The sequence below is a fragment of the Camellia sinensis genome, chromosome 5 (genome assembly GCF_055761805.1).
Source record: "Camellia sinensis isolate YWXY chromosome 5, ASM5576180v1, whole genome shotgun sequence".
NCBI classification, from domain to species: Eukaryota; Viridiplantae; Streptophyta; class Magnoliopsida; order Ericales; family Theaceae; genus Camellia; species Camellia sinensis.
The window spans coordinates 94,256,854-94,273,989 of record NC_138965.1 but is presented as its reverse complement, the minus strand read 5'-3'; the positions used below and the strand labels follow the sequence as shown (position 1 = coordinate 94,273,989).

Below are 17,136 nucleotides of genomic sequence, written 5' to 3'. Positions count from 1 at the left end.
TATCTTAACAAGGACATTTCTATTGCATTGTTTGAGTTGGGAAATTACTTTCAACAGTTATGTTCAAAAACAGTGAGGGTGAATGATTTGGAGAAATTACAAGGGAGCATAGTACTCATACTTTGCAAGTTAGAAATTTTTTTTCCACCTGCATTCTTTGATGTGATGGTTCACTTAGCTATTCACATGCCTCACGAAGCCATTCTTGAAGGGCCAGTGCAATATCGATGGATGTACCCTATCGAATGGTATTTTTATGCGTTTACTGTGAAATTATATTTTTTAATATTATAGTACCATATATGTGGTTTATATAATAATTTCCTGTTATTTGTTGAAAATTACTCGGGATTTTGAAAGGGTATGTAGCAAATCGAGCTTGCCTAGAAGGTTCAATTGCAGAAGCTTACATTGTCAAAGAATGCCTTTCTTTTTGCTGTATGTATCTTGGTGGGATTGAAACCGTATTTAACACAGAGGAAAGAAATGAAGATGGTGGTGATGTTGGCTTAGGGCATTCAGTTTTTTCACAAAAAGTTTGTACTTTTGGGCTAATTGAAAGGGTAGTTGATGTGTCTGAGAATGAAAGAAAAGTGGCTCATTGGTTTATCTTGTACAATAGTCCTGAAATTGATGAATATTTAGAGTATGTTCTCATTTAGTTAAGTATATGCAAAATGCTTTTTCATTATGATCACACTCAAGTACTAATTATTCACATTTTTTTTTTAAAGTAGAGAACACAAGAATCAGTTACAGAATGCAAATGTACATGACATTACAAGACGACAACAAGAAAAATTTCCTAGGTGGTTCAAAGAGCGGGTAAGATGTATAGATAATATGTAATAAACATCATAAACATAATTCACTGTTCCTAGATTGATATTAACATCATGCATCCTTGTCACATGTTCATGTAGGTAAATCAATTACGAGCTCAAGGATCATCGGAATCAATTAATGAGTTGTGGTCATTAGCTAATGGTCCTGGTCCAATAGTGAATATTTATTCGGGTTGTATTTGTAATGGCATTCGATTCCACACGAAAGAGCGAGACAACTGTCGCAAAAGTCAAAATAGCAGGTTGGTTGTGTAAATATTTCTGAATGATTTGTATATTCAACTTGTATATCAATTACATCAAGACTAGTTTACATAACCCTAACGACTAACCAAAAAAGGAAAGACAAGAATGGGATAAAAAAAGGAAATACAATCATCACGAGCATGCCTAATATATACGAATATATTCTCACACCCCCACTCAAACTCAAGGTGTTTTAGCTGAAAACACGGAGAGTTTATCAAGAAGAAACTGAAAACGAGCAGTGGTGTGAGTCTTGGTGAAGAAGTCAGCAAGCTGGAGAGCCGAAGGGACAAAAGGAAGCGAGATATAGCTAGACTGTAGGTGCTGACGGACGAAGTGACAATCAATCTCAATGTGCTTCATTCGTTCACGGAAAACAGTGCTGTGGGCAATTTGAATAGCACTTCGGTTGTCACAGTAGAGAGAGGTCGGAGAGGACGGAGGAACGCCCAAGTCAGAGAGGAGACAATGAAGCCAGACAACCTCAGCAGTAGCATGAGCCATAGCACGGTATTCAGCTTCGGCAGTAGAACGGGCAACAACAGTTTGTTTCTTGCTTTTCCAAGAAATCAAGGAATCACCAAGAAACAGACAAAAACCAGAAGTGGACTTACAATCAGTCACATCACCAGCCCAATCAGCATCAGCATAAGCCACTAAATCCAAGGAAGAAGTAGAAGACAACAAGCAGCCTTGGAAGATAGTACCGCGAAGATAGCGAAGAATCCAAACCAAAACAGCCCAACGAGGAGAGCGGGAAGCAGAAACGAACTGGCTAACCACATGAACAGCATAGGCAAGATCAGGGCGAGTAATTGTCAGATAGACTAAGCAGCCCACAAGCTCGTGATACAAACTAGGATCATCCAGGGGGACACCATCAGTAATGTTAAGCTTCACATTAAGCTCAATGGGGGTATCAGAAATCTTAGTGTCAATAAGACTGGCACGGTGAATAACCTCATTGGCATATATGGCCTGAGACAGAAAGTTGCCCTTGGGAGAAGAAGCAACTTCAATACCAAGAAAATGCCACAATAGTCCCAGATCCTTCATTTCGAAGGTGCAGAAGAGATGTTGCTTGACCTGAGAGATAGCAGAAGAGTCAGTGCTAGTGATGATCATATCATCCACATAGAGGAGGAGAGCAATAAAACCAGCTGAGGTATGGCTTAGAAACAAAGCAGAGTCGGAAGCAGAAGGATGAAACCCAAGCTCGGTAACAGCAGCTTGAAAGCGATCATACCAAGCACGAGGAGACTGCTTTAGACTATAGAGAGCACGCCGAAGGCGACAAACCTCTCCAGAGGAATGGTGAAGGCCAGGGGGAGAATGCATGTAAACCTCCTCAGTGAGATGGCCATTAAGAAAAGCATTCTTAACATCCATCTGACAAAGAGGCCAAGAACGAACAGCAGCGACAGAGATTAAAGTATGGATAGTAGTCATCTTGGCAACAGGAGTGAATGTCTCCTCATAATCAATACCATACTCCTGTGAGAAACCTTTGGCAACCAAATGAGCTTTGTAGCGCTCAAGAGAACTATCAGAATGAGTCTTGACTTTGTAGACCCATTTGCAACCAACCAGATTCTTACCAGCAGGCAAAGGAACCAACTCCTAAGTACGAGTTTTCTGTAAAGCAGACAACTCATCCTCTATAGCTTGAACCCAATGAGGATCCGGACAGGCCTCCTTGTAAGACTGAGGTTCTGAAAAAGAGTGAATAGTAGACAAAAAAGTACGATAGGAAGAAGAAAAACATGTATTAGACCAACCCAACCTGTTTGGAGGACGACGGTCACGAGAAGGATAACGGTGTGCAGCAGGATCAGAGTCGTCAGAAGCAGAACGAGCAGCAACAGGAGTAGAGACAACTGGTGGTGGGGGAGCCTTGCGACGAGAATAGACCAACAACGGAGGGGAAGAAGCAGCCGAACGAGAAGGAGCCAGAGGTGACGTAGACGGAGAAGTAGGAATAATTGTGACCCCAAATTGTGTAGTGATCATAGACTGAATGGTACAATATATCTAGTAGAAGTCAGATTTATGAGCCATAAGATAAACCCAGGTATAGCGGGTACAATCATCAACAAAGGACAGATAGTACACAGAACCCCCCTTAGTGAGAACAGGAGAAGGGCCCCAGACATCAGTATGGACAATAGAAAAAGGGGAAGCAGAAATAGAAGTACTGTTATTAAAAGGTAAAGCTGTCATTTTAGCAAGTTTACATCCTCGACACTCATTAATTTGACTAGGAGAAACTTTACTTAACAATCCTGACTGAGCTAAAGACCGCAAGCGGTCAACAGACAAATGACCTAAACGAGACTGCCATAAATAAAACTGACTCGATTGAAAATCTAACTGAAAAGATGAAAGTGCAATGGGGGAGGTAGATAGAGGAAGATGTAGGCTTTCCACCACATAGAGATCTCCAACTCTACGGCCGGTCCCAATCTGCTTCTTGGACACCTGATCCTGTACACAACAGACATAAGAAGAAAAGATAACATCAAAACCAGAAGTATCAAGCTGACTGATAGAAAGCAAGCTAACAGACAGTTGAGGAACATAAAGAATAGAGGGAATAGTAACAGCAGATAAGGTAAAGGGTAAAACAGACCCAATAGATAGGACAGACATACCAGACCTATTAGCAGTATTAATAGTAATAGGAACGGGAGGGGGGGATACAGTTTTGGAGTAAAGAAAGGTGAAGAGTCATATGATGAGAGGCACCAGAATCAAAAAGCCAGACAGAGGAAGGAATACCTGAAGAGGACCCAAGCAAACTTGAATGAAGAAAGGTGAGAGCAGAGGCAGATGAAGATGACTGAGAGGTGGACCAGAGATGTTGAAGCTGGGTAATCTGGGCACTTAAGGAAGCTAAGTCAGGATCAGAAGTCGGAGTAGATGCAGTATAAGTAGCAGGAGGGCGAAAAGTACTCGGAACAGGACCTCGAAATTGTGGCTGAGACGGCTGAGTAGACTGACGGCTCTTCTTGGGACAGTTGTACTTCTAATAACCCTTTTGATGGCAGAAAGCACACTTATCTGATGCTAAGGGCCTTTTTTTGGGCTTGGCAGAAGACTGAGGCTGAGTAGCAGATGGAGTCACCAATAGGGGTGGCTGTGCTAAGAAGACTGAAGGAGACACGGTCTGACTGGCCATCTTGAGACGGGTTTCTTCGGAAAGAAGCTCACGAACAATAGCATCCACAGAAGGGAGAGGAGAACGGTGAAGGATGCCACCACGGATAGCCTTGTATTGAGGAGAGAGAGCCGTTAAGAATTGCACCAAACGACCCTCCGCCCTAAACTGCACATAAGCATCGAGGGCTATAAGACGAGGACGTTCCATAAGAGCAAGTTGATCTCAGAGACCCGTCATCTCAACATAAAAATCTTGAATAGATTTATCCTGCTGACGAGCATTCTGAATAGTGGACTCCAACTCATATCGTTTGGCGAAGTTGGACTGCTAATAGATGCCAATTAAGTACTCCCACACCTCTTTGGCAGTAGGATATTTGGAGAACATCATTCCAATGCGATCTTCCACAGAATTATGAAACCAAGTCAGAATTTGGATATTGTCACAATCCCATATGTACAAGCAACCAGAAAATTGTCCTGTTTTGGATCCGAAGGACGCGGTATAGACCCAGACACATGACCCCATTTTTTTCGACCCATAAGAAATTCTTTATAATGGTGGACCAATAACCATAGTTGGCACCAGTGAGCCTGTAGTTGATAGCTTGAATTTTATCCTCCGACATGATGAAACTAAAGAACTAAGAAACTTTGGGATTAGATTATAATTTCTAGAGAACCTTGAGGTAAAAGAGTAATAAGCAGAGCACTTGTTATCAATATAGATAACCAATGATTAGAGATACCAACGCGAATTAATTCGAATCAATGGCGAAGCAACTGAGAGGGAGAGATACTGTGGTTGGCAAACATCGAGGGAGACAAGACGACGACAGTGCTAGGGCTCGCGAAGTGCAGAGGCAGAAATCGATCGACCAGAGTCGAACCAGAGAGAGAGACGCAGCAGATGGGGTCACGATTGAACAGAGACCGAGAGGCAGAGGGTTTCGAATACAAAGATGAACCAGGAGAAGCAAACCCACTATGGCTAGGGTTTCGAATCAGAAAGCTAGGGTTTCAAACCAAGCTCTGATACCATGTAAGTATTTATGAATGATTTGTATATTCAACTTGTATATCAATTACATCAAGACTAGTTTATATAACCCTAACGACTAACCAAAAAAGGAAATACAAGAATGGGACCAAAAAAGGAAATACAATCATCACAAACATGCCTAATATATACGAATATATTCTCACAGCTTGTTCTAGGGGATCATCACGGTATGTCAATCGATTTCTATGGTCAGTTGACTAAAGTTTGGGAAATGACATACATGTTTGGGCATCAAGTTGTGTTGTTTCAATGCGAATGGTTTAACACCGGTAGCAACTGAACATTTCGCATTGAAACATATTTGACAACCATTGATATAAGAAGCTGTTGGTATCAAAATGACCCATTTGTCTTGCCAAGTCAAGCGCAACAAGTTTTTTTATGTCAATGATACCAAATTAGGTGAACATTGGAAAGTTGTAGAGCGATTTCAACGTCGAGGAATATGGAATGTGCCGGAGCTTGAGGATATAGATCCCAATGATAATGAATTGCCTATTACGAATGATGTGTTCCAGCAGGACAAGACTACTGAAATTGTCCAAATCACCATTGCACACTCCATTAGCAACATTTTACATAGGACTGATATTGCACCTGATATTATTTCAAGTCAAGTGGTTCTGCAATCTGGTAGAGGTGTATATGTAGAGGGTTCAAACAAAGATGATTTTATCTGTGATGATAATGATCAACATTCAAATGATCCTAGTGATGATGAAGATGAATTTCATAGTCATAGTAACTTGGATATAGATCATGATATAGAGCCTTGATTGTAATATCCTTTCTTTTTTACATTATGAAGTCATTTTCATTGTAATGTCCTTGATTGTAATGGCATGCCTTTGTTAATGAAGTCATGTTTAGTTATGATTGAAATTGTAATGAATTTTTTTGTTGATAATTTCATTACTTGTAATGTAGTTCTAATATTAGACTATTAGGTTATCTTATAATTTCATGAATTGTCATGCATTTTAAATCTTTATTAATGCATTGCTTACAATTCATTTGTTACATACAAAGACTACACATTTGCCACCTGGGCAAGCCAATAAGAGGAGGTCGACGACTTCAGTGTCAGAGGCAACCCCGATTGAGGTCCCGGCTCACATGTCAACAGATCCATCTCCTGTGGATGTATCTGCAGATCTATCCCCTGTGGATGCATCTCCATCTTTGCAAACAGCTGATATTGGTAAGTGTTTCACTTAGAAAATATGAGGAAGAAGAACTCCGAAAATATGAGGAAGAAGGAATATATTTCTGTTATATTCAAAACTTCTTATTTTACAAGACCAAATGACACTCCTTATATAGGAGATATTACAAACATCATTATAACCCATTATATGCCACTTACATATTATATATTACCACTATCTACCACTATCATATTATATACATGCCACTATCTACCACCAACACCACTATCATATTCTATACATGCCACTATCTATCACCAACACCACTATCATATTCTATACATGCCACTATCTACCACCAACACCACTATCATATTATATACATGCCACTATCTTATTATATGCATTAACACAAATTTCCAGCACTCCCCCTCAAGCTGGTTTGAAGATATCTTCCATAGCCAGCTTGCTAGTCAGCTTATCAAATTGCTTCTTGTGTAGTCCCTTCGTTAGCACATCAGCTAATTGTTCACCTGTTGGAAGGTAGGTCATACAGATTATGCCAGCATTGATTTTCTCCTTGATGAAATGTTTATCCACTTCTATATGTTTTGTGCGACCATGTAGAACTGGATTATGAGCTATAGATATAGCTGCTTTGTTGTCACAATAGACCTTCATAGGTGTCAGGTGAGAAAGCTTTAATTCTTCAAGAATTCTTTTAATCCACATTACTTCACAAATTCCATGGGCAACAGCTCTGAACTCTGCTTTTGCACTACTTCTAGCTACCACATTCTGTTTTTTACTCCGCCATGTAACTAGGTTCCCACCTACAAAGGAGCAGTATCCGGATGTTGATCTCCTGTCTGTAACACTTCCTGCCCAGTCTGCATCTGTGTATACTTCAACTTGAAGATGTCCATGTTTCTTGAACAGTAAGCCTCTCCCTGGAGTTCCTTTCAAATATCTTAAGATCTTATAAACGGCCTCAAAGTGCTCTGCCCCTGGTGAGTGCATGAACTGACTTACCATGCTGACTGCAAAGGCAATATCAGGCCGCGTATGAGACAAGTAAATCAATTTCCCAACAAGTCGCTGATATTGTTCCCTCTCTTTGACTTCTTCAGCCCTAGCAGCTTGTAACTTCAAGTTAGGCTCGATCGGAGTCTCCACCGTCTTACAACCAAGCATACCTGTTTCTCCAAGGAGATCAAGAACATATTTTCTCTGATTAACGAATATACCTTCCTTGGATCTTGCAAATTCCATTCCGAGGAAATACTTGAGGGCTCCCAGATCCTTAATGTGAAATTCTTTTGCGAGTTTCTCTTTGAGGGCTGCTAACTCTGCTTCATCATTACCAGTTAAAATGATGTCATCAACATAAACAATCAAAATTGCAATTTTACTATTTTTTGAATGTTTATAAAATATTGTGTGATCTGCTTGACTCTGCGAGAAGCCACAACTGATAACTGCCTTCCCAAAGCGTTCAAACCACGCTCTTGGTGATTGTTTGAGTCCGTATAATGACTTGTTCAATCTGCATACTCTGTCGCTTCCAAGTCTCTGCTCAAATCCCGGCGGTAGGCTCATGAACACCTCCTCTTCAAGATCACCATTGAGAAATGCATTTTTAATGTCAAGTTGATGTAGAGGCCAATCTGAATTTACTGCAAGAGATAACAGTACTCTGATGGAATTTATTTTAGCAACAGGAGCAAACGTCTCCTGATAGTCGATCCCATAAGTTTGAGTGAAGCCTTTAGCCACCAGTCTCGCCTTGTATCTCTCAACGCTTCCATCTGCGTTACATTTTATCGTAAACACCCATTTACACCCAACTGTTTTCTTGTCTTTGGGTAGATCAACTATCTCCCAAGTACCACTTCTCCTTAAAGCATTCATCTCCTCCATGACTGCTAATTTCCAATTCGGATCATCCAATGCTTCCTGTATATTCCTTGGAACAAACAAGTGTGAAATCCTAGATGTGAAAGCTCTATGGTTTTTAGACAGTCTTTGATAGGAGAGGTAATTTGCAATAGGATGTTTAATGCAATTTCGGACACCTTTCCTAATTGCTATAGGAACATCAAGGTCGGAAATAGAAGGAATAGGATTACCTAAAATTTCGATGCCAGAACTCGGGTGGACATTCGGGTCATTAGGATGGACATTCGGGTCATTATTCCTCAGATGAAATCGCTTCCTAGTATAAACCTGAAGCTCAGGATTTAGATCATTTTGTAGTACTTCTCTCCCTAAACAAGAATCTTCTTGACTAGGCACCATAGAACTTGGTTCTCCTAAGTGATCATTATCAGACGGATGTGATTTTTGTGTAGGATAAATGACATTGGGGAGCGGGATAGAAATATCCCAAAAACGATCTTCTACTCCACTTGTCTCCCCCTGAAGAGAAGTGTTGGGGAAATAGGATTTTGTTTCCACAAATGACACATCCATACTCACATGAAATTTCTTGGTTTGAGGATCGAAACACTTATACCCCTTTTTGTTTGAGGAATAACCCAAAAAAACACATTTTATAGCACGGGGGTCAAGTTTTGAACGAAATTGACTGGGAACATGAACATAGGCAGTACATCCAAAAACTTTGGCGGGTAAATCAGAAAACAACCTCGTGTCAGGAAAAAAAGTTTTGAGACAATCGAAAGGTGTTTTGTATGTTAACACCTTTGTAGGCATCCTGTTTATCAAATAAGAGGCTGTTAAAATTGCTTCACCCCATAAATATTTAGGAACATGCATGTAAAACATTATAGCACGTGCTACTTCAAGTAGATGTTTATTTTTTCGTTCTGCAATGTCATTTTGTTGAGGGGTATCCCGACATGTAGATTGATGAAAAATCCCCTTTTTTTCCAAAAACTCACCCAACTGCTCATTGAAATATTCTGTTCCATTATCAGAATGTAAAATACCAATTTTTGTTTGAAATTGGTTTTCAATCATATTGTAAAAATTTGTGAATAAATTTTTCACGTCAGATTTTTTATTCATCAAATAAATCCAACATAAGCGGGTATGGTCATCAATAAATGTAACAAACCATCTTTTACCAGAAAGAGTAGTGATTTTAGAAGGGCCCCAAACATCACTATGAATCAAATAAAAAGGTTTGGAAGCCTGGTAAGGTTTTGGCAAATAAGTAGAGCGATGAAATTTTGCAAAAATGCAACTTTCACAATGAAAAGAAGAACAATCAATCCCTTTAAATAATTCTGGAAATAAATGTTTCAGATAAAGAAAACTAGGATGTCCTAGCCTATAGTGCCATAGCATTATTTTTTCTCGAACAGAGATTGAACTAGTACTATTAAAGCTCTGAGCTTTTTTATTACTAACAGGTACTTCATCAAAGTAGTAAAGACCTTCAAGCATCCTAGCACGCCCAATCATCATCCCCGAGTTTTGGTCCTGAAATTCACAATGGGATTCAAAAAATGTAACACGACAATTAGAATCCTTAGATAGTTTACTGACAGACAAAAGGTTACAGGCTAAGTTGGGGACGTGAAGAATAGCATTGAGATTAATTTTCTCAGTTAGTTTAATAAATCCTTTTCCTGCAATAGGTGAAAAACTACCATCGGCTATTCTGATTTTGTCATGACCAGAACAAGGGAAATAGGTGCTAAATAAATGGGAAAAACTAGTCATGTGATCGGAGGCACCGGAATCTATGATCCACGGAGAGAAGTTTAGGCAAGAGAAGGCTTTAGGATTTCTACCTGTTTGTGCCAACAAAACACTAGGAGTACCGGATGAGGAGTTGGATTTTATCAGCTTTAAGAGTTGATCAATCTGCTCTTTGTTGAAGGGACCTGAATCGGCTTCATTAGCGATAGGAAAGCCACGATTCTTCTCTCCTTGTTTGCTGCTTTTCCAGTTGACAGGTTTGCCATGGATCTTCCAACACGTTTCGCGTGTATGGCGAGGCTTGTTGCAAAAATCACACCAGACCCGTGGCTTATCATCAAACCTGCGCTGGTAATTTGCAGCCTTGTTGGCCGCAACATCGCTAATTAAAGCAGAAATTTCAATTGATTCACCAGTACCTTTTTTCTTAAGCATGACGCTCCTTCGGCTCTCTTCCCTTCTGACTTCGGCAAATACTTCGCCAATGGATGGGAGAGGAGGTCTGCCAATAATTCTTCCTCGCACTTCATCGAACTCAATGTTGAGGCCGGCAAGAAACTTGTAAATACGGCTGTCTTCCACAGTTTTCTTGTGGTGGTTGCAGTCGTCAACCGATTTCCATTCGTATGTGTTGAAGATGTCAAGATCCTGCCACAACCTTTTCAACGAATTGAAATATTTGGTGACAGAATCATCTCCTTGACGAATCTCTCCCAATTTCAAAGTTAATTCGAAAACTTGAGATTGATTTCCTAGGTCAGAATACATCTGACTAACATTATCCCACAATTCTTGTGCAGTAGGATAGCACATGTAATTAGAGCTTATATTCTCCTCCATGGAATTGACCAACCATGTCATAACCATGGAGTTTTCAGCGTCCCAACTGTCGAACAGCGGATCATTAACAGCAGGAGCCTTCTTGTCACCAGTGATGTAACCGATCTTTCCTTGCCCACGGATATACATCCGGACAGATTGTGACCAGCGGAGAAAATTATCACCATTTAGGCGGATGGTGGTGATTTGGACAGAGTGAGAGTTGGACATTTTCACCGGAATGGCAGCGGCAGGGGTTGAAGTGGTTTCGGACGTGACTTCCGACATTGCTATGACGGTTTTAGGGCTGCTGTGTTTTTTGTTGCTCTGATACCAACTTAGAAAATATGAGGAAGAAGAACTCCGAAAATATGAGGAAGAAGGAATATATTTCTGTTATATTCAAAACTTCTTATTTTACAAGACCAAATGACACTCCTTATATAGGAGATATTACAAACATCATTATAACCCATTATATGCCACTTACATATTATATATTACCACTATCTACCACTATCATATTATATACATGCCACTATCTACCACCAACACCACTATCACATTCTATACATGCCACTATCTATTACCAACACCACTATCATATTCTATACATGCCACTATCTACCACCAACACCACTATCATATTATATACATGCCACTATCTTATTATATGCATTAACACAAATTTCCAGCAGTTTCAACCTTTGTATACAACAATTTGATTCTTGCTCCTGAAATTGTAATTAATGTTGAGTAGTTACTACATAACTTGTGGAGTTTGGACTCTCTTTCATGATTCATACAATTGTTTGTGTCTCTCTTTCATGACAGAATGATATTTAAGTACTAAGGGCAACATACAATTGTTTGTGTCTCTCTTTCATGATTCATGTGACCTAACTTTCCTCTTCCCACCTAAGTCAGCATCTGAAACCCACCTTCCCAAATTTTGACCTACCAACATTTCCTTAAACCCTAAACTCCAACAATAAGAGAAGGGCAGCCCCGTTGCCACAGCAATAGTGGTTGCTGCTAGGGCAGAGCACAATCACTCAATGCATCAAAAAAGTTTTTATTCTACCCCAGCAATAGAACTGCCCTTAGAGAAACTCAACAGAATTTTCAGACAAACTAAACAATGTAAATCTTGATAACAATAATTAATCCGACAAATTTAATATGAATGTCCCATACTTCATAGGACAACCTAAATTTTTATCAATAAATTTCAACCCTTTTCTATACTTGTAGGTAATTCAATATGCTCTTCTCATGGAAGTGGCTTCGGTTATACCTAAGGTTGCACATATCAGTCATGAAATTGCCAACCTATGTTAGTGCTCACTCACACTAACAACATAATCTCCTTAAACAAGTCACTCAGCAAAGAAGTTTATACTAATGGTTGGCTGTTAAAGTTGAGTAGACATCCCTTTCCACATCTAATAACCTATTTGGAGTTACATACTAAATATGATGATCTGTATCTGTCATACCAATGGAATTTCCATACATGACAATTAAGAATCCCTTACAATTCCATTTAGGTCATAAATATGGTTCGTTGTTGGTAACATAATAATAGGGCTGATTAAAAAAAAAACTAATATAGGAGAGCAATGGAATAAGAGATATTCCAAAGTGGAAGTACATTAGATACACAGTTACAGTGCCTATGGCTGTGGACTTAATAAAACCTCATGGGTTTATATAAGACCCGTTCCTAATAAATAAGAATTTTTCTGTGTAAAAATAACCTTTTAATGCAGAAAGGGTGCTGTGTGTGAGTTATGATCTAATAAATTAATAATGTTGGGCATTGATGTTCCAGGAAGCATATGGTGTGCAACAAAAAGAGTTTGTTTGTTATCATGGTCTTGCATTATATATGAATGTGAGACCAGAGTGTTTTGAATAGATTTTTTTCTTGTTGGGATAAAAAGAAGGTTTTTGTAAGTTGTCTGTGATCCAAAGGTCTCCCTACTTGGAGCCTAGAGCTTTAAAGAAGATTAACAACCATGTTGTCTCTACCTTGTTTTCTGAAGTAATTTATGAATTCTTTGACACTTGATGGGGATCTTGGATGTCAGTTGATTGCATTTGTTGCAGTAAGTTTGTGTAATTGCAGCTAACAAATAAACTCAAGTTTGTATGCTATATTTTGTGACTGGGTATACTTCCAATGAATCTGCAGAAGTTAGGTCCAAAGATCTTAAATTGTGTTTTAATATGATGCTCGATGTGACCAAGAGTATAAATCTTGTGAGCTGGCTGCTTATATTTGAACTCCAACCCCCCACCAACAAAAAAGGGCAAAAAAAAGAAGAAAAAAACTACAACAACTCTCTCAATATGTAGCAAGCGACACTTAAAGAATAGGTGTAGCATTCATCGTTTCATTTTCCAAATATTTGTGGGATTTGCTAGATATATGCCATTTGCTAGTTATGAGGCAGTGATTATTTTTAACCCTAGGCATAATTTTCTTTTAATTGGATGTTATTGATGGAAAATACCAGTATCCTATGCATAGAATTGAAGCCTAAATGAGTTCAGATGATTAAGATGGGCTAAAAATTAACCCACAATGAGATGGACTGAACGGTTCAATTAACTTAATCAGAGACAATCCAATCCCTTAACCAACCCCCTTCCCCATCAAGATGATAAAAAAAAAAAAAAAAAAAAGTCAATTCATTTAATCACATTTTTTATTGAAAAAATCTTTTTATTTGTTTATCATGTATTTGATCACTATAGTATGCTATATGCTTAAAAGAGTTTATATTGAGAGTTGGTAGGATATTATTTTAATTGCTATTTGTTAAATTAGCAAGAGCAGCAGTCTTAATTAGTAATTAACTGTTTATGAAAGAAGGGAGAAGCTGCCAGATGTGCAGCAGCAGCATATAGGGTCTGTTTTGTTTTGTATTTTTGAACGACTTGGTATCCTCATCTGGTGCTCTAATAATTTATGAATATGACATCAATAATTTAGCAGCATGTTGATCATAGCAAGGACATTATTAAAAGGCAACACAAGCATTGAAGCATATCCATCTAAAACAGAAGAAGAGTAAACAGTAAGGCAGATTGTAGCATATTCTGAAAGAGAGAGTATAACAAAAACAATAAAATTTGAAGCATTCAATCATGAAGGAAAAAAGTAGTCATGAATCACTCTAACAAGCCTTTCAGATTGGACATAGAAAATGGCAGGATCAAATTCAAAACCAGAGATGTAAGCCCATGAACAGGACACTCATGGTGTTGTTGACAAATTGTTTTAAAAGAATCCTGGACTTTGTTCATGAAGGTTTCAATCAATCTAACCACAAACTTGTAGCAGTACTATCAATTTTCCTATATAGCAGCAGCTTATAAACAGCCTATATAAACCATCTAAGTGTATATACAGCAGCAACCTATAGCAGCAGCCTATAAACAACTCTTTAATTGTCCTTATTCTTGTAGAGTGTGGACATTACATTGTTTATAACATATGGATTGAAAGAAATAATAGTGTTTCATTTTGTGTTTATAATATAGGTTCATCAGTGAAGCGAGTACGAGGTCCAACGAGGGGTAAGAACACTAGTAGACTTATCACCCAACATGGTGGTAAGAAGCTTTTTGTTGGAGTTCTATTGAGCGGAGAACATTTGTGGGGCTTAATGCCACTAAGGCGGCTAATGAATTGGGGGCACAAATTCGATTTCAAGCCACATTGCAAGGAACAGAAAATTGGGAGGACGTTCCACCAGCTATTCAAGTAGCTATCGTACAATCCTTGCGGGTAATTTAATTTTTATAGTTGTTGAGATTGAAGTAGTTAATATATATGATGTTTAATTTTCATTTTGTGTTTAATTGGGATAGGATAAGTTTGAAATTGAAGGATATGATGAGAGCCCACTTCCACAAGAAATTATTGACACAAAGTCCACACATTTGTTCAAAGGTTGGCGATATCATATGAATCAACATTACAAAGAGTTGGTGAAAGAAGGTACAGATCCTTATAGTAAGCCATTTGTTAGGGTGAGCCAAGAAGAAACGGTCAACCAGAAATATAGCCAACAGGAAAAAGTTACCCTATAATCACACCATGGGTTCAAGGTCATTTTCAGCAGCAATCTCAATTGAGGTAACATATTTTTTGTTTTAAAACTATTAGTTAATGCTGCTTTATTTATTTATTTATTAATAATATTACTAAGCTTGCATTTTATGCATTTCATGCAGGGAATTGAAAAAGGGAAGGAGCCTCACATCGTAGATTTTTACAAGACCTCACATTAGAGTAACAAAAAAAATGATTGGATTGAACCAGTTTGTGGGGTGTTATATGTAAGTATACCTTCATTATATTTGTTATTCATATTCCTATATAATGCTTAACTAGTTGGTGTATTTGTAAAATAGGATAACTGCTGATCTTTTTTTTATTTTTATTTATTTATTTATTTTAACACTAATAGGAAAAGATGGACCAACTTTGTGAGGAAGCTTCACAGCTTGGAGCAACCCCGCTGACACAAGAGCAAAGCAGCCTTCCGCATTCAATTCCTTGGGAAGCGGTCAGGGTATTTGAAAGGTTTCGGGGTTGGTCCAAAGCCGTCTTCCGCATTCAATTCTAGAGCTCGGTCACAAGTACGTGATGAAGAGGTTAAGGGCCTTAAAGAAGAGGTAGCATTATTGAAAGGGATAATTCAATCATATGAAGGATGCTTTGAGCAGTTCGAACACTTTATGAGACAAATGCAGGGCAATCATAGTGGATACGACTCTTTTGATGAGTAAGTACTGTAAATTTTATTACATATATGAGTGTTTCAAATAGTACTATTGCTTTTGATGGTTTGTGAATATTTTTGGGATTTGCTTCAATTTATCAGCTCATAGATCTGATTTTGAAGGTTGATCTATGAATGTCATGTTGGTTTCCATTCATATGATGGTCTAATAATGATTTGTTTGGTTTCATAGGTTGATTTCATTCGGATTTAGGTACATAGTTGGATGGCTAAATGTAATAAGACTGTTATGCAGATCTAACCTCCCTTCTTCTACCTCCCTCTGCTTCAGTTAGTGATCTAGATTCAGCCACTTAATCAACCAATTTCAATCTTAGCTTATAACTAACCAATTTCACTTGTTTCCTTCCCAAATTTTGCTTCAATAATAGCTTCCTGTCTAACAAATTCACAACATGGTTGCCTAAGAATCAAGCTGTTCGTAGCCTTACATCGGACCTGTCCAGATTTTAAGGCAAGAAAATCCCTGGTTGTATCAGTTAGGCCCTTTCTCGGACGACTTTACCGATAGAATGGGCAGCCTTTTTGATAGTTGATGCTTTCAGTATGCCATGCTCGACCCAAACCGAATTGTGAAGACAGATGGATCGGTGGATTTCAAGGATTGGAGAATCTATCGGGAGGAACCGGCACAGGTATTGGGACATTTTGTGCATGAAACTGTTGTTTTTGTGAGGGTGTTGTGACGATTCATGGGGCTTTTCCAAGCCACGGGGGAGTAAGAAGTCCTTGTGAGGAGGGACTATCCATGGCTGTTTGATTAGAGGTCTCAAAGGAGTTACAAACTAGGCTAACTAATTGTTTTGTAAGCTTGCAATGTAAAAAATTTCCTAGTTTAAAGTAGTTGGTGTAGGTAACTCTAACTAGTATTCGCATTAACCTTGATTAGTAGGGGCTATCTTTTGTCTTATATTAAGCCTGTAGTATTTTATTTTTATTTTATTTTTTTAATTTGTATTTTGCTGTTTTGTAACTTGTCCCATCTAATGAATGAAGTTTTCTTTTATGAACTCTTTACTTATTGTCTTTGCATATAAATGTGTATATATATAAAATAATAATAATAATAATGATAATCATAATAATAATAGTAATCATGATGATAATAAATAAATAAATACATTAGTCACAAATTACCAACAATTCCATCATGCAGAATGGTTGGGCGAACAAGAAATAATAACGATAATGGTGATAGAGTGTTTGATGGCGATGTCGCTCGGATTATATGCGCAATTGCCGATAGGGTAGGCAATGTACCACCGCGAAATCAAGATCAAAGCAAATCTAAAATGATAGCAAAGTTTGAAAAATTACATCCTCACAAATTCCTTCGTGGATCTAACCCCTATGAAGCTAAAGCCTAG

At 38.4% G+C, this 17,136-nt stretch overlaps 1 protein-coding gene across 1 annotated transcript; it reads left to right on the top strand.

Moving 5' to 3' along the window:
* The first annotated feature begins 344 nt into the window (after nt 1–344).
* On the top strand, nt 345–15,751 carry LOC114277606 (uncharacterized). The gene is made up of 8 exons (XM_082869309.1): nt 345–646; nt 738–825; nt 924–1,087; nt 6,343–6,514; nt 14,502–14,748; nt 14,832–15,099; nt 15,198–15,302; nt 15,434–15,751. Exons 1-5 carry the CDS (start codon nt 441–443, stop codon nt 14,511–14,513), a joined length of 642 nt encoding a protein of 213 aa, XP_082725435.1. The 5' UTR covers nt 345–440; the 3' UTR covers nt 14,514–14,748; nt 14,832–15,099; nt 15,198–15,302; nt 15,434–15,751.
* Nucleotides 15,752–17,136: the final 1,385 nt, after the last annotated feature.

What these genes read in the sequence shown, in the direction of transcription:
- LOC114277606 (XM_082869309.1), top strand. Translation starts at nt 441, where the DNA reads ATGTATCTTGGTGGGATTGAAACCGTATTTAACACAGAGGAAAGAAAT. An exon ending in CTAGGTGGTTCAAAGAGCGG is followed by an intron (nt 826 to 923) that starts GTAAGATGTATA and finishes ATGTTCATGTAG; the next exon opens with GTAAATCAATTACGAGCTCA. An exon ending in CGCAAAAGTCAAAATAGCAG is followed by an intron (nt 1,088 to 6,342) that starts GTTGGTTGTGTA and finishes TTACATACAAAG; the next exon opens with ACTACACATTTGCCACCTGG.